The 19014-nt window shown below is 38.9% G+C and overlaps 1 protein-coding gene across 2 annotated transcripts in view; it reads right to left on the bottom strand.

Annotated features, from left to right (window-relative positions):
• Positions 1-19014, bottom strand: part of LOC101465901 (neuropilin-1a) — a 104393-nt gene that overhangs the window by 24592 nt on the left and 60787 nt on the right. For both annotated transcript variants that reach the window (XM_076876301.1, XM_004565545.5), the window contains exons 6-8: positions 17868-18034; positions 5029-5184; positions 3841-3985 (exon numbers count right to left, since the gene is read on the bottom strand). In XM_076876301.1, the coding sequence (XP_076732416.1) occupies positions 3841-3985; positions 5029-5184; positions 17868-18034 (468 nt within the window). The remainder of the gene's footprint in view (positions 1-3840; positions 3986-5028; positions 5185-17867; positions 18035-19014) is intronic.

Raw genomic sequence — 19014 nt, 5'->3', positions numbered from 1 at the left:
CCTCTCTGATTCTGAGGGGCTTGACTATCAGCAACTATTCTCCTTCTTGTACGCAAGCACAGATTTGACTTCGCGGGTATGTTTTTCCGAGCGTCTTCTGTGGATTGAGGCACCAGCGGGATTTCAGTCTCACGCTGACTCCATAATATTGAGATCAGGGTGATTGGAGCTGCCACAACATCTTTTTCAGGACTCCTTGTTAATTCTTTTTGACTGCGACTGTAAGTTTATGGTCACTGACATTAAACAGAATGAAAACGGGCAGATTAGAAAGCTCCCTGATAGCAACATGATTGTGATGGATAAGAACCCAAACATCCAAACGTCTGTGTCTCAGCTGTGTTCTTTTTATATTTCTCCTGCCATTACTGATGTTACTATCATGGCTGGATATACTCCAACACCTATAAGACAAAGGTTGTTAGGTATGAACACGTCTGTGCCCTCTATGTTCAGGCCAACATTAAAGTGAAAAAAGAGGAATATGCCTCCTTCTTTGTGACTGTTAGATCCAAAGCATTCATCGTGTTGCCGCATAGTAGGGCTGGGCCATATCGTACCTTTCACGGTAATACTGGTATAATGTCGGGCAACGATAAGAAAATGAAATATCGCGATAGAATATGGGCAAAACGCGCATGCGCAGTGCCTTTGTTTTCATAAAAAGCAGAAAAACCATGGCGGTGATGGAGAATGACAAAAGATAATAGCTGAACGAAACGGATGAACCAGAACTGGTTTGTAAAAATGCTGCAACTTCAGTGGTGTGGAACTGGTTTAGCTTTCGTCCCTCAGATTCAGATACACAACAAAGCACTATTTTTGGTAGAGCATGCTAGCGGGCCGTCGCTATTACCGTGTTGTTTGGAAAATACGACACACTTAAAATCAATCCTTTGATTTTTCTGAAAATCGACAGTGCCCCTTATAATCCCGTGTGCGTTATGTATGAATTCTGGTTGTGTTTACTGACCTGGAAATGATTTTATGTACACGGCGCTCGAAAATCTGTCAAATGTTTTTAGTACGACTTTGCTAAGCTACGAAGCCGCACCGCTTGATGGATTGTCGGTGCATTACGGCTACCGTAGGCAGGAGCCTCGCGGAGTGATATGTACTGTGCTTCAACATAATATTACCGTATTGTGTGTGTATAACCTCTTTTTAAGTTTTGTGGATATTCTACATGGTTATGCTGAGGATATGTCGGCCAATTTCCACCGGAAATGCCTTTTGGTTAAACTGTCAGCAAGGAATTTGCATTTGCACTGTTACATTTTTATATAACTTTAATGCACATAAAAAACAGCTGCTTGTTTAAGTGAAAACACATTGATGTTTTGGGTTTTTTTGCATTAATAAAGTTGTGGAGTTGTAAAGTATTTTGTCTAGTGTCAATTATATCGTCAGTTATATCGTTATCGCAAATGTTCAAATATATATTGTGATAAATATTTTTGGTCATATCGCCCTGCTCTGCAACATAGTCTCAAGTACCAGCTAGATGATGAAAAATGATTCGGGATTTAACAGATCCTCAAGTATGAAGAGTTACCAGACACCAAAACACTGCAAAGTTAATACATTAGGACGAGGAGGGGGAAGTTGTCACAGTGGAAATGATTTTATTTTCTCTTGATGAGCATGAAAGGGGATAGGAGAAATTCTGCATTCAGGGTAAAAGTTAATTTAGTTGCATTATACACTTGACAGCACCTTGCCAGATGATACCGAGCCTCCACTGAACACTCCACCGAAATAAATGAAGAGGCTGCATTATTCATGCAGAGTTGGTCTAAACAAAGCTTTCTTTCAGCACATAGAAGGCTTGGAAAGTTTCACTCCTATTGCAGTGAAGTCAAGTTGAGTTTTAAAAATGATTTATATAAACCAAAATGACAAATGTGCCTCATTAAGCAAAACCGGGCGGATCTCTGATTCAAATGAAGAAGGAGAGAAAAGTTTACAACTACAAATCTGCCTCACATCATCAGAGGTCAAGAGGCGGCTCGCAGCAGAATCTTAGCAACATGTTGGAGGTTTAAAGTCTCGCCTCACGGGCATCATGATGCTGACAGACTCATCGACGTGTGTGAAAAACCTGCGACCTTGAGGTTACAGTACAATCTGTTCAACAACCGGGCCAGGCTGCTTTTTCGAACGCTTCCATTTTCATTACAGTGTTTAAGTATTGGAAAATATTCTGGGATAATGACTGGATAAGCTTGCCTGGAATGTGAACTCTTAATAATACTTGCACAGCATGGTCTAGTCATTGCAAGGCTAAGTTAAATCCATTATCCACAACAAGCTAGAGCTAATATCCGGGCCCAAACAGTCATGATATTTGCATTTGACAAATGCTCCCACAGTTGTATCTGCCGTTTAACAACAACAACAGCTCTTGGGGATGTAAATTCTTGCACAGTGTGAAAGTATAAAGCTATTCAGACTCCTTTATGGAAACCTCCTACAGGGCTGCCAGTGTGCGTTCTGATGTTGCTGAGCTTATAAGAACCAAATGTCCTCCCAGGGACAGCAAACGATAACGTGCATTCATGTTTTTATCACTTCTTTAAATTGCGAAAATGTAGATAAAAACTTTTGTGCTCTGAAGTAAATGATGGCTCTGCTTCAAGTGCATTACCTGCATACAGCACACATATATACTCTCCAAACTGCGTCACTATATCTCCCGAATCACCTGTCCGGCACTCTATATCCAGTTCTCCAATGAGTAAGAGCCTGATATCCAATTCATGAGGCCCTCCTACTGAGAGTTGTTTGTAGCACTTCAAGGACTGAGGTTTATGTAATGTTAGGGGATGAGTAATGAGGCACCATGATTTTCCTCTGCTCCACTGTAATGAATAACGGCATCCTTCTGTGGGAGTTTGCGCTCGCTTTGGAAGCAGTGATTATTTTAAATCAACAGAGAGCGGCGGGGGTTTCTCATCCACAAAGCGAAAAGATGTTAGTTTGATTCATGATGAACAAAAGTGAGGAAAAAGTAAAAGGAAGAAAAAAGAACTGACGAGCTGGTGAAATGTTAGTCATTTCTTTAAGAGATCAGTGGCTTTTTGTTTTTGCCAATTAGTGCAGTTCCTCTAACGGTCACTCGAGTTAGACTATGAGTAAGACTCGCATCATAAAACGCTAACTTTACAGCAGAAAACACTCATGATTACAGCCTGTAATCACCACCTTCATCACAACTTTACCCTGGTGGATTTTCAAAAGCTTAAAATTTACCAATTTTCTAGCACATTCTAGCTCTGAAACAAGGCTGCGGGGCTCTATCCATCTTTTAAAGAGAGGCTATGTTAAAAATTTCAGCTCAGGTTTGGAGAAGAGCACGAATGGTCTATAAAAACAGGAAAGAACTGAACATTTTTCTTAATTAAAATTTCATAAAACATTTAATAAATGATAAATCTTTCTTTTTGTGTTTGGGGAAAAATGCAGAATATTTGCAAGAGATTACTGAGCATGGAGAAAAATTATGGAGATGGTAAAGTGAGCTGGAAATTTCTGTATATACAGTCTGTTTGGCTTACTATATTAGAAAATAGGGAAAAAAGCAATCCAGTGAGTATTAGCAGATGCATATGCTGCATATGTATATGTTAGATAAGGGGGAAAAAATGATTACATTAAACTTCATTAATCCCCGAGGGGACAGGGAAAGTTAATTAAGAAGAAAATGTATGAATGGAATATGTAAAAACACGGACTTCAGCACTAACGGTATGCGGCGGAGTAGCTGTGGAACATAAATCTATACATCAGGAGTTGAAGCTGGGAGTGAGGTCCCACATCAGTATGTATGAGTTTGTGTACCTGATGTTCTGCAGCCGTAGATCTCGAAGCGCATACAGATGCCTTGCTCCCAGGACATAGGGCGGATACGAATGTAGCGAGCCAGAGTGGGTTTGGGAAGATGGCTGTGAACTTCATCTGTGGGGTTGTCGTTCCCCAGAAAGATCTAAAAATACAGGCACAGGAGAGCATCTGTTACTTTACTCATATTTACCCACTTCAGTCGGGCCGCCGCAGTGACTGATGGGTTTAAAACTGTGTGGACTGTTTCCAGACTGGCTTCCATACATGACTTTGGAACTCAGGTAACGTTAAAGAAATGCACAAATGTTATGTATGCATGCATCACAGTTACTCCTAAATTAGGTGATTTTGCCGGGAGAAAGATTAAAGCGTGAGGGCGCAGGGGATGGTCTTTAAATAGAAGGAGAAAACCTGGGCAAAACAGCAGCGCTGGCAGGAATGTTTACTGCTATTCATCACAGTTGCTGCTAATCAGTACAGCTATGCACTGTAACACTGTAAGTGTTTGCTACTCCCACCAAAAGTGCAAATAAAGCTTCTGCTCTGGCTGCTAGCATCTCCACGATCGACAATAGAAATGAGTGTTCTTCCCAATAATACAGCTGCTACTACAGTAACACCACAGCTGCCTTATTGAAAATTATTTATTCGTTGCACATGACTACAGCAAACTGTTTTGATACTACTGGTACAACTGCCTGAGCTGCGGCCTTGTGGTTATGCAGACCTTTAAGAACTGAGCTTTCAGTGTGTTTTTGCATGACTTTGGATGATACTGTACTATCACAGTAATTAGAATTTGGGAAAAACAACAAATAACACCTGAAACAATAAACCACGAATGTTCAGCGTGATGCAGATTTAGCGTAGAGTAGACGAGACTTTCTTTTGAAGCTTCGTGTTACACAGTGTTTGTCAGTATGTTGCCTAAATTCAGTCCCTAGAAGTTTATTTCTGCACCAACAACTTCCAGTGCCAGAATAAATGAATTCTAAACGTGTTAAAAGAAGTGGGATGCAAAGCAGACCTTCAGTGCACACTTTAGTTTAGGCATGCAGCCAGCTGCTGTAGCCTTGGAAAACATTGATTCAGCCATTTACCTCATTGATTAGAATGCAGGGTCCTTCATTACTTGTCAGCATTAGGTAGATGATCATTGTAAGAGAATAAGTGACTCATCATTACCTTCTGCTTTGAGCCGTCCTTCACGGCGACCCAGTCCTCTCCGTTGGAGCTCAGGTCCACTTTGTATGTGCGAACGTAGTAGTGCTTCTTGGTTTCTTTTGAGATGGCACCCTGCGTCCCGATGGCTTTGACGAATCGTAGGAACCCCAAGTCCACCTGTAGAGACAACAAAGTCCAACGACTGAATTCTACAACTGTAACCAAGTGGAAATTACAACATTCCAACATGCCGAAACCCCAGACTGTCTTTATGTATAATCTGTGGCTGATAATGAGAAATATGAGACCATTAAGAGTTGGGTTTGAAGAAGATTTGCCTAAAAATTTTAAACTGTTACTTATGTGATGGATAAACAGTAATAAAAAGCAATCAGTAAAGGTGAAAAAAACATGTGAATACAGTACATAAACAGTGGAAATGTAAATGCATTAAGGTTGTTGAAATGGGTAAAAATCAAAATTAGCTAAAAATGAAATCGTTTTAGAAGTATTGTACAAACTGTTAGAAGAGTAAAAGTAAAAAGTGTGTGGGTGAAAGCCGTGGGGGACATCAGAGACAAAAATATTTTAGGAGCGGCGATTAAAAGAGTGGATTTGTGACAGAAAATCCAACAGCAGATGCTTTTCCACTGAACAACAATTACTGTCAAAGAGCACTTAAGCAAGGAAATGAAAGCCTGTAGATTCAAAAGTTCTGAGTTTTGAGGCCCGATTTAACCCCAGTGCACTCAAGCATAAGATTGTGTTTCTTTGGGAACAACTTAAAGTGTCAAAATGTGCCTGTAGTGAAATAAAGCAACTTGTTTTTGCAGAATTCTGCAGGTTAGTTCTTGTATCTTGTAGAAAATATACAATAAGGACATAATATGAAAGCAGCACTGACTGGATAGGCTACAGTGTCTTGCTCTGTTTTACTTGAGGCATATGGGAAACAAGGACTCAGACCTCATTAATAACACTGTGATTCATCATTAACTAGACGGTGAAAAATCAGAGGAGGATGCTGGAGAGATATGCCACCCCATTTGTAAACTCAGACACATAACCTAATGAGAAAGAGTTTACAGAAACATTAAGCTGCCACTTGTTTCTATGAGTAAAATGCTGGCAAGTGTTATAAGTAATGAATACTCACTTAAAGACAGTGAGAGGAGGCATCGATGGCTGAAATCATCTCTCGTTTTAGCTATTAATCCCAGAAGTGACTTCAGACTTTGACGTTTCTTTCATTTATTGTTTGATTGAATTTGACTGTTAGACGCATGTCAGAGCTTTCTCATTAACAACAATGTAAAATTTCCCCACGAAGTAATTTAGCATGATACACGATTTACGTCTAAAACTGTCCGCACGCCTGACAGTGTGTGTTTGTAGGAGCTCATGACTACTTTTATGGTCGTCAGTCTGCATTACTACTAACTAGTGTGTGACATGCGGGGTTGGTTTTAAGAGATTGTGTTAAACCAACAACTGAAAGCAAAGAATAAATATGTAACTCGACCACGGGCGGGCTGAGGGGCATGTCAGCTCGAAGGGAATTAACAGTAAACCGCTGTATTACTCAAACCTACTACAATAGGTGCTGAAGATGTTGTTTGGACTAAATAGCAAAATAAAGACCAGTCAGGAAATATAAGGAGTTAGCTAAAACACTTTCTTTTTGGGAGCTGTCTTGTTGTTAACAGTAAAGTTCTTGATCCACCTTGATCTAAATTCCCCTTTTCTGACACTTGAATTCTTAAAAACTGAGACCTTGGCCGACAACAAGGCGATTTGCAGTAGCAGTTTAAAAAAAGCATGATGTGTCTGGGGCTTTCTCAGATTGACTCTGAGGCTAGACTGACTAAGCTTACTGTCATGTGTCTGAGTTAAATTATCCAGTATAGCAAACAATGACAAACTTCCCAGAAATCCTAAAAACAGAAAAGAATGTGAAATGAAAATGATTCAATTATGCTTGAAAATCCCCCAAATGGGAACATAATATTGAGTAACTCAATTTTTCCTTTTAACTAGTACAGAGTCTGTTCTGAGAGATTGTAACTATGACGTACAGATGTCCTTAACGTGCACGCAGTCATTAAGTTTATAGTTTTGACAAGAGGACTCATGAAGAAACGCTCACTGAATGCATGCGTGTGATTGGTCTGTTCAAATGTGGCTGCACAGAGTGTGCAGACCTGGGGTTGTAGCTTTCTCAGGGAATAGCTAAATTGAGAGATAAGGCGCTTGGCGATAAATGTAGGGTAGGATGTAGATTTAAATTAAATGTGGTTTAAAGGTTACACATTTTTTTGCAGCTGGAGAATAGAAAGAATCACTTAAAGCTTTGACATATAAAAAATAAAAGTGGCTACGTCAGATTCACGACACCTGCTGTAGGGGCAACACTGGCCACACAGAACAAATTAAAACATAAAAACAGCTCATCCAGACAACTTCAGATTCAGCACCGTGCTCGCAACGATACAGAGCAACATGTCCAACGAGTTCGAAGAGGATCAGATAAGCATTTGTCGACCTAAACAGACAGTAGGACAGCTATATGCAGATTTCTCAAATTATTAGCAAGAATCTCAGAAGCGATCATCTTTTTTCAACCACACATTTTACTCGATCAAAACGGATCTCCCGGCAATACGTTTCCCCCAAGTTTCTTTCACGAAATTATGATCTAAGGGCTAAAAAAACAGATAAAAATAATTTTTCAGATGGCGGAAGTTTTTTTTTTAAATCTCAATGCAGCACAGCAGCGTCCAGAAACACGGCTGTTCAAAGTGCTGAAAAAGGAAACGATAAAAAAGGAGATTAAGAAGTGATAGTTATCATCAAAGAGAGCAGCAGTGATAACAGAAAGCCTCACAGTGGTCTATAAATGTCCACACTAACGCTTATCTTAAATTAAGATTTCTTATTTCACCAACACACAGATTCGTGTTCGTCACATCGAGTTTCTCCAAAGTTTGGAAACGATTTAAATGTGTAATAAAGACTTTCTATGGCGCTTCCATTTAATTCCTCTTAAACTCAGTCGCTTGTTTGTTGAGTTTCTAAATTATCAGTTGCATACCAAAATACACTCTAAGCTATATGTGGGATGGCTATAATATATGGTGTGTAATTATATTACCATAGAGACACTGCAGCTGTGATATTGTACATGGGAAGACCCCAGAAGTCAGGATTTGACTTCTCCCACTGTTTCCTTTTAAGGAGAAGAGCAGAGAATAGCTTCCTGCAGGTCTTTGTGGGATGTGTAACTGACAGGGAGACCCCTGGGAAACGATACTTTGCGGGATTACTTGACGGCGCTCCCAGCTCTGTTCTCATCTAAATTCCCACGAGACGTCTCACCCACATACACTATGCATACTGTATGTGACCGAGAAGATTTACACAGCAGGTTTTTGTTGTGAAATCACAAACAAGCTACCAGATCTGCTCTGACTTAAGAAGTGAAGCAAGTCGGGGAAGGTTAAGTCAGAGGGCACCCTTAATTAAATGGAAAAACTGATACCAATTTAAAATTATTAGGAAATGCATAATCCTAAAAGAAGATTTGTTTTAATAAAGTTTAAAAAAATTGCTAGTGCTGAAAGGATTTTGAAAATATTAATTTCTGCTAAACTATCAATAGTAGGTGTCACAGTCATTTCTGTGTTTCTGGAGCTGTGATTTTGTACTTAATGGACACTCCTATACGGAGAAATCTATCTGAGATTTTGCCACAGCAGCCTGCAGTTAATGGTATGGTTTCTTGGCCAGGCATCCCGTAGAAAGGAGATTTCAATCTCAAGAAACTTTCTGATTAAATAAAGGCTTAAATTAAGAAAGGCTGGTCTTGTAATAAAAACAGAAGTCAGTACACTGGGAGGTGAGGAGGTAAGTCGTGAATACTGCGTGTAGGATAAAGACCTGATTCAGAAATAGGAAAAAAGGATTCATTTTAGAGTAACTTTAATGTTAATTCTAGTGTAACATAATAGATATCAATACGTTTTGTAAAAACCTGACTTGAGAAATCGACATATTCTCATTCCCAACTAATCATATTATGGAAACGTTGCCATTTTTCATCATAGTTTTACACAAAAAGTGCCCCTTTAGTGTCAATTTCCACTGTGAGGGAGGAAGTACCAGAACCTACAGTAGTTTGCAGTAGTTGGTTTTTGGAGTGGTGGACGGGACAATCCCACAGCCTCCAACCAGAAGACAAAAGTCCGAATCCTGTCTGGGATTTTACTTTTGTTTTGACTTTCGTAAGCCCATGAAAGTACATGGTTTGAATTAAAGTACACCCTTTCACAACTTTAATCACATGTTAAAAGGTAAACTTCTATCTACACTACAAGTGACTTCATGTCCTGCAGTGAAAACACTGCCAGACCACTTTTGGCTGCGGTCTCATTGAGTCTGTATCTCCGAGGGACTCGTAATGAACTCCATCTGGTGACCATGCATGTTCAAAAATGATGCTACAGCATGTTAAAATATGATGTCTGTGGGTCCTGACCAAACATCTTGGGTATAACAACGGGTTGGAGGGACTGCTATTTCCCTGTAGTGCTAAAGTTTCTTCTGTGGCGAAAACAATATTTGACACAAGAGCTTTTAAAGAAAAGGGAGACCGTTTACTTAAGATTAAACAAAGTGTTTCAGGAAAACCATTTACAGCCATCCTTTGGCCAGCCATTGCTGTCATTACATGTTTTCTGCAGCGGTCGGCCATAACTCCATTCTCCAGACTTCCTCCATCAAGCGACCGAGGGTAATTGCTCTTCCATCTTCTAATTATTCAACACTTGGCAGTGCCTACCATTTATGCCACAGAAAATGGTCACACTTAGAGCTTTTTAATGAAGGGAACAAAATGCAGGAAGGGGACATAACTCGAGCTGAAGTGTGGCTAAATGAGATTGAACAGAAACTCTGTTACTTCCTGCCAAAACAGGATACTGCTTTTAGAGTGATAGAGAAAGACTGAGCCTCAATTACTCCATTGTCATCTGAAGTTTTTAGTTTTTACTTAGGAAAGTGGAGGCCTGTGGTGATGCAGCTGATTGCAGTTTGTTTTTATGGATAAAAAAGATAATTAGATGGTTGGAACATGTGGAAAACTACACAACGACCTAAATATTAATTTTATTTTCATATATTTAGCATAAGGTTTTGTCCATACAGCTGATATTTTATTAGGCTGATTATTTGTCAAATCAAACAACAATGAGTAACACGTTTATTAGCTACATGCTTGTTTAGCATGTAACTAAACAAGCTACATGCTAGCTTGTTTAGCTACAGCATGTAGCTTCTTTAGCTACATGCTAGCTTGTTTAGCATGTAGCACATCCTTACCTGTTTTGAGCTTAATGCTACATGGATAATATTAGAAATCAAGGGCTGCCTGGAACAGTCGGAGAAGACGGTCCAGTATATGAATACAGAATGACTTAAAAAGCAGTGCAAAACTGATGCTGTATTTACGGTAAGGAGTTGCAAAGAATTTTATTATGGCCTTTTATATTCACATTATATTCAAATGTTGAAATAAAGCTGCATCTGTTGACGTCCAATTCCACTTCTTAAGTTATTTTGTTAGTTTCTAATTTTAAATATATTTCTGGAACTACAGGGTTTCCTTCTAAAATAATAAAATAACAGCGAATTCTCATTAACTGCTCATTGATTTTCATGCTGCGAGGAAGTGAATTTGAAGTGATGTCCAAACAGCTAAAATTCTACTATTAAATTATACTAATGCTGCAAATAATGCTTTGCAAAGCTGTGGCATGTGGCTTGCTTTTACAGTGTTAAAATCATTAAATGGCAAAATCATTAATGGCCCTAATTGTTGCTGGAGGGGGGAAAAAAGTCACTTTTAAATGTTTTTTGTTTGAATGCAATTATGCATCTGCTGAGTGCCATTTAGAACCACGGGATCCTTAAAATCATATTACAGCATGACTACTTGGCATTGCTTAAAAAGAAATATATTTTGTTCTCACTGTCCAACTACGTCTTTTTTCTATCTTTTCTTCTTCTTTTTTTTTTTTTAGCAGCCTCGGGTTTCCAGTCAAAATGAGCTAATGAACAGACTAATTAGATCTACATGGTTTGGGGGCATTATTTTCTTTGATGAATGATTGACATAACTGATGAGAACATCACCTTTTTTCGACCTCTCCTCTCTCACTAATTGAGAAATTATATTTATAATCAGTGCAAAGGCTCTTCAGTTCGTTCATCACAACTTTTGGACACATTTCTATGTTAACAAGTCTGACGTGCACTGATTATTTGTCTCGGTTAATGATATTTCCCAGGTTTGGAAGTTCACTGTGGCATTCCTCCAGAGGTCTGCTCTGGATAGGCCGACCCGTTAACATTCTGTGGATGATCTTTTGTCTTTCCGCTTCCTTAATGCCCCGGTTTCAGTAACACACCTCACTTGCGATATGTCTAAATGAGTTCTACAGATGCTCTTCCTGGTGGCGTCAAAGAGATCCTGAAGACAAACAGCAGGGGTTCTATAAATACCTGAAGCCAGGAGGGGAAGGAAACCTTTCCTGGGTTTACATCACTGCCCTCAATAACAGGTCAATTGCAAAGATGCACCTACTAACCATGTTTCCCATATGGCAAGGAAATTCAACACGACTCAAGAATTTCCATTTACCATTAATAACTTTTTTTTTTTATTTATGAATGATTCTTATTTCAGACTTCAATATAACTGCCTTGGAATTTTTCTATTAATAATAGAGTAAGTAGTAATTATAAGAATTAGGAATGTATCGAATACATGTTCGAGTACATGTTCTTAATATGCTCAACATATTGTTTGTAGCTTTTAATTATTTAATGCTCTGCACATATATAGTGCCTTTTAATCTCAAGTATCCAACAAATTACTTTGGTGCCATTGTGCTGTGGCGCCGCTCTACTAGTGGAGCCCAATTTAAACACGTGTAAACAATAAAATATTTATAACAACCATAATAAATAGTAAATTTAGAGCTAATTAAACTTTCCCAAGTAGTGATTTTTTGTAAATATTTTCCAGAAATTAAAATAAATACAGTCAGTTATTAAAATGTTTGCTTTCCAACTATTTTAACGTTAATCGCTTAAACCAAAACTAGTTATTTATCTGTAAGAGGTAGATATCTATCTGCATTTTCCTCATTTAAAATTTAATTTAAAAACATGTGAATCAGATCATAATGTCCCCCATATGCACATATGCAGAATCTTATCAGCCCATTAAATGGCAGTTATCAAATGTTATCAAATCTATAAATCTTGCCAGTAGATGGGCTCCTCCACCCAGTGCTATCACTTCATTTGTTGATGGTGGTTGGAGACATATTGGTGTGCTTCCACTTTGAAAGAGTGCCAAAGGCCTACATGATGAGATTGGAGGACTTCCATGAGTTGTGAGTACAGACTCATAGTTTATAATTTTTTTTTTTTTATTAAAAGTTGTTTTTAAAGCTCATTTGACTGCAAAGTTCCTGCTTGGTTAATTTTACTGCAGCACAAGTAAAACTTCAGTATTTCTTCTTGAGCAAATGTGGTTGTAGGAGTTGGGCCTCATTTAATTGCAAATATCCAGCATGTTGATGAAATGGGTCACTACGCGGCACTGCAAAATATGATTACATATTTATCATACAGCTAGATAATGAGCTCATGGTGTGTCGCCATCCACACCGCCACCGGGTAACATCACCCCGATCACATTATGAATAGGAACCTGAAAATAGTATCAATAAAATATAAATGCCTTTAAATGAATAATAGAGGTGTTTGCAGTGGTGGAGGCAGGCATGCAAGAATTAACTAAGTCATAATTCCTTTTTTTCAAATAAGATGAATTGAAAGCCGTAAGGCAAACCATGCTGTGCAGACTTGGCCACGCACCACACTTAATCAAATAAAATGGGAAAATTCTCCTCACAAAATCCACCAGTCATAACTCAAATACCTCACAGAGTCAGAGGGGCGAGCAACAGCATTGGTTTGGAGGCTATAAATCACCGTGGCAGGGGGATGGTCTGCCATTTCTTCATGTTTCTTTATGTGAGCAACGGATGAACACACGTGCAGAAAGCTGCTTGCACACACCAAACTGGACCTGGTAGCTTTCAGAGTTCTCAGAGCTTTCTGACACAAGGAGTATCGTCACCTCCTGCAGTACCTACAATCAAACTGCTCTGAGATGGAAACACAGGAGAAGCAATGTTGCTGAAAAGGCATATTCAAGCCAGGTGTTTTGTTATCGAGAAAAAAACCCTGCAGATTTTACAGATTAATTGATGGGAAAAAGAAAAATGCCAGTGTCTCTGCACTGCAGCTGCACAGATGGGTGTTTGTGTCAATAACAGTGAGCGACATGAATTTTTCTAGGCTCAGATTGTCAGCAGTACCTCCTGAAGCCACCATGCTGCCTAAAAAGCCTACATTACTAAGAAAGCTAAGCGCCATTTTCACAGTGTGTCAGTTAATAATTATTTGATTAATTGCACTCGTGTATAACATCACCTGAACTGACGCTTCAGGCTTGTTCTGCATTAATTGTGCAAACTTCCCGGAGAGGTGTCAAAACAAATTTGTTATATCAGCAAATTTTATGTTTTAACCTTTAATGAGATTAGAACAGTATTTTTGATCACTTGTATCAAAGCGACCTTTATGCATTTTCATTGTTAGTCCATGCAGAAATAGCTTTGCATGAGTCACAGTTTAGTATTGGTAAACATTTGGTTTGAACATCTGGTGGGAGGGTCTTCTGTACTCTCAGTGAGCTGTGTAATTACCATATTAGGGAAATCAACTCTCTGTGACATTTTTCTCAATAACATTCTTAAGTTATCTATGTGACTTATATATCATGTTTACGTCAGATCACTTTTGCAAATATTTGATGTCTTGATAAATCGCGCAGCAATTTGAAGTTTACACAGCTACATTTTTGCCTGAAAACATCTTAAAAGTTTATTTTGTGACCCAGAAAGAATAATATTAAAACTAAATAGCTGCCGCCATTGTTGGAAACTGGAATTGGCTGGGCCGCGCTATGAATTCTGGGACAGGTTGGGCCACGAAGGATACACCCAACCTATCCTTCAAATCTGGGGAAAAGGAGGACACATTTCTCAGCTGCATTTGGAGGAGTCTTTGAATTTGGACAGCCTTGCATCGCTGTCACGTAATCGGCCTACAAATGCTGGACACAGCTACAATGCCGGAGACTGCTTCTTCTTCTTTGGTGTTTAACAGCAGCTAGCATCCTTGTTAGATGCATTGCTGCAATCTTCTGCTTCAGTCCTTTATTACACTCTTAAATCCTACTACTTAATCCTGCGTCTTTCAGGATCTTACAAAGCTTCAAATGACGCGTTGACTATTAAATTAGTCGTCGACAATTTTGATATTTGACGTAATCGTGACTAGTCGACTAATCGTGGCAGCCCTAGACATCATACGGAGCCAAGAGTTGAATAAGATGTCTAAAACAGAGTTTTTAAACCTTAATACAACTTCACCAATGTTGCAGCATAAATGTGACAGAAGCATACCATGTTCTCTTTAAAGAGAAATGATTCATTAAACAACTGCCAATTTCTTCTCTGAGATATTAAAATTAGCATCTAACTGCACAGAGGAGTGTGCAATAAAACAAAGGAAATAAATTAAGCAATACACCACACATACATATTACTTATAAACAAATTGCACTGCCATTGTCTGTCCACTGTGTGTATAATAAGTAATCTGCACCGTGCAGATGGCAGCCTTGTAATACTTTGCCCAGAGGCTCAGAAACAAACCAGTTCTCCTCTGCAGGAATATTATCCTCCATCTATAATGTTAGTAGATCTGCCACAGTGCATATGTGGTTAAAGTGACAACTGTTGCCAACCTAGTCTTCTTTGGTGATTTAAAACTTTAGTGAAGGGAGCTCATTGTATTTAGTTAAGAGTCAAAAACAAGTTAAATCTGGTAATTTTTTCCTCAATGGAAAAAAGAGATAATTTCTTAGTAAATCTTCTAAGTTTCTATGTTCATTTTCAAGTAACACAATATAAATGAGATTTTCCAGCAAGACTGACCAACAAGATGATGCCAAGTGCCCACTTAATGATAATAAACCTTAAAGGTCAGCTAACAGTGGAGCGTTTCCGAGTCGAGTGTGAAGCGGCACAAATGAGAATCAGCACCTCCAAGTCTGAGACCATGATCCTCATGCAGGAAAGGGTGGCGTGTCCACTCTGGGTCAGGGATGAGTTACGCCACCAAGTGGAGGTGTTTAAATATACGGGTGTTGTTCAGGGAGCGGGAGATTGACAGACAGATTGGTGCTGCGGCTGCAGTGATGCAGGCACTGTACCGGTCCTTCGTGGTGTAAAAAGCGATCAGATACTGGTAGATCTTCATCCCTACCCTCACCTATAGTTGCAAGTTTTGGGTAGTGACCGAAAGAACGAGATCGTGGATACAAGCAGCGGAAATGAGCATCGAAAGGAGCCAGATGAGGTGGTTCGGGCATCTGGCAAGGATGCGTCCTAGGTGAGGGAGGAACCCCCGGGGCAGACCCAGGACACGCTGGAGAAATTATCTCTCTCGGCTGGCCTGGGAAAGCCAATGCATTTATAGTTGCTCCTGCAACCCGGCCCCAGATTAGCAGAAGAAAATGGATGGATGAATGGAAACCTTACAAAAACTAAGAAACATATAAAAGGGGCTTTAACTCATTAACAGTGCATTTCCAAGAATCTTTCTACTAAATGAAACATCCTTCAAAGTAATTGGTACCATCAGGAAAAATAAATATTTAACATCTCTTAAGGCAAACCTTTAAATACTACATATTTTATGTAGTATTTAAAGTGACGCTCAATTAAATTTAGCCTCTTCTTAATTTACCCATTGACCTCTATTAAAACACTGTCCTTCATATCCTAACATCTCAGAGGGCTCAGCAATGAGCCACTACCTAAAACAAGTCCCAAGACAGACAATAGAGGGCCACTAATACTAATCCACCGCTGAGGCCGTCTTCCTGTCTGCTTCCTGTTGTAAGCCTCACAGGAGGGAAGTGAGGGTCTGCTCTTATTGCGAGGGGCATTGTGAGTCTTCCTCTATAAGTTCCTGTCCCGGACAATGGGACAGTGCTGGACTCTGGCCGCACCTCAGCACTGGGACTGTTTATGTGAAGTAGATTTTGTTTTTATTGGTTCAACCCTTATTAGGAAATTCACAGGCTGGTTTTGTTTTGCAATTGCTAATTATAAAAAGGTCCCTTGAGTTTTACTAATTTGAGCATCTGTTGGGTATGATACTTTAATGGGTTCTAATATGAATGTAAATAAATTAGATTTTAGTTCCTGTAATCATAGTTAAAAACCTAAATTTGATTTACCACATTTTTCTTTAGAAAATAAGGGAAAAACAGCTTTTGTCCTGAGGACTCACACATTTGTGGCTCATCTCACCTTGTTTTTGTATTTTTCCGTACAAAAATAGTACCTACATTTATATTGATATGTTTAAAAAAAAGTAGGCTTTGACTTGGCTGTCTCTTAGTGAAGGCAACACAAAAGAACTAATGGTAGCTACAGGTAAAGTAATAAGCTAGCTGCAGCTATTTTTAACCCTTAATACTGTCTCTCTGAAAAAATATCAGGTGGTGAATCAAAATTTAGATTATTTTATATGCAGAACAAAACAAGTAAGAAATAATAATATATATTTTTTCATGATATGGGGGGAAAAAACAACTAAAAGGCTTAGTATAGTAGCTACAGGGTAGCTGCTAGCTTAATTTTCACAACAAGTTAGCATAGTTTTGTGGTATTTTCATAAAATACCTACTATACCGTGGTAAATAACTGCCATTAACCATCCTACAGCATTAGTTGTATATAAATCTTTAATCTGGGGTGGCTGTGGCTCAGGAGGTAAAGCAGAAAGCTTGGTGGTTTGATCCCCGTCTGCTCCAGTCTGCATGCTAAATATCCTTGGGCAAGAAGCTAACCCCAAGTTGCTGAGTTTTAGTTAGAAAGCACTTAGATAGGAAAAGCATAGAAAAGTGTTTGTATAAATGGGTGATTGAGGCAAGTTGTTTAAAAGCATTTTAAGCTCTCAGAGTAGATAAGCGCTTTATAAGAACCAGTCCATTTACCAATCTACATATCATCTTTAAGAATACAACCACACACTAAGCATTAATAGTTTCTCCTCACCAGTTTATATTAATTTTATGTCAAATGTTCCACAAGCGTGAACAAATTGATCAACTATTGAACCAAACAAATTTACCCAACAGTTCCACCTTTATTAAAGGGTCAAAAAAAACCAAACTTCAACACAAGAATGTTTTGCTCCTTCATTCAGGGATTGCTGGATGCTAGTTTATCAGATTTCACTATGAATAAGAGATGTCAGCTGTGCTGGAGAGGCACGCTCCAATGAATAATGCAGACTGGTTTATTTTTTCACTGTCGAGTGTCCCCATAAAATACACAGAAGTGGTACATATGAGTGAACAATATTCAGACCAGATGTGAGCATGGTCTCAGTGGTACAGTGAAGTTCAAACTGAGGAACACTCTCTTTCCACAGAGATACAAGGATGCTTTCAGTCTGAGATCACACTCTGAAAATTAAGCCAATGTGACATAATTTCAATCCCTCTAACCTATTCTGAGCCTTCAAATGTGGAATTATAGCAGTAATTATCGCTACATTATCTAAAGATATAGACGTGAGTAACTCTAACCCATAACGATAATGAATGATGAATGACAGTTAAAAATAAGGACAAATTTACTCACCTGTATCCACTCCCGCATGTTGTCATCTGAGGGTGTCCAGCCATTTTCCTGGTAGTTAAGGCGGGAACGTTCAGGGGACCAGTTGGAGTTATACTGGGAGGAAGCGGTGATCTGGTCAGAGGAAATTTCTCCAGACTCCATGCCCAGTGGCTCCATACAAGCAAAATCTGACGAGACGAAAAAGACAGAAATCCTTCAGATAAAAAGCTCCACAGCACAGGTATACATCAAAACACCCCCAACGAGAAAATAATCATCAAGTTACTGTTGTGAATCAAGAGACGCATTAATTCTTTTGCCTATAAATTATCATCAGGTTAGATGGGAAAATGTTTGTTTGTCAAAATCATACCAACGGCTTCTATAATATGAGTTTAAAAAGTCTATTACACACATCATTAGCTGGATGAACTGAATTTTTGGTATTTTGCTCTTGCATGCAGTCATTACTAATGGATGAATTTATCATTAAACTCCAGAACCGGGCTCTGAAAGTTAGAGTTATAAATCTGAGTTGGAAAAAAAACAACTACTCAAGTTTGAGTTTGTGTCAGGCAGGAAAACAAGTGAGCCTGAGTGTGATTAGAGTGTCGCCCAGACAATGTGAAGTAGTCTGTCCCAGCTTCCTGCTGCCTGCAGAGAAGTCAGTAAGAGGTCATTACAAAGAGCTGCTGCACTGGTTTGATATGTCTATGCAGCATCCACACATTCACAGGCTATACTCCATGTGCAGACATATGGAGCCAGCAAAATATATAAAAATCTATCTGACTGAACAATCTATGTGTTTTTGCTTTAGTCCAGGCCACGGAGGGTTACTGTGAATCTGTGGAAGCTTCAGCATGTCAAAAAAAGCTATAAAAATGTAACAAAATAGTGGAAAATGGCACAGAAGCAGATGATATTGCTAACTGGTCCAAAGTAACTCAAAATCTAACTATAAATCACTTTACAGATTAAATAAATCCTTGCATTTTAAAACCTGGATTCAGGTGGCGTTACTATTTTCGATAAACACATTTTAATCTACATCTGCAACTAAATTTTGATTTTCTGCTGTGTACTTTACCATCGCTGTGAATCTAATTTTTTCATGGGCCATGTATAGCAATGTTCATTAAAAGTTCTTATTGTAAACGAATGTGTT

Source organism: Maylandia zebra, linkage group LG18, assembly GCF_041146795.1.
Source record: "Maylandia zebra isolate NMK-2024a linkage group LG18, Mzebra_GT3a, whole genome shotgun sequence".
Lineage (NCBI taxonomy): Eukaryota > Metazoa > Chordata > Actinopteri > Cichliformes > Cichlidae > Maylandia > Maylandia zebra.
Note: the sequence above shows the minus strand (reverse complement) of the source record. Positions and strands in the feature narration are given on the sequence as shown.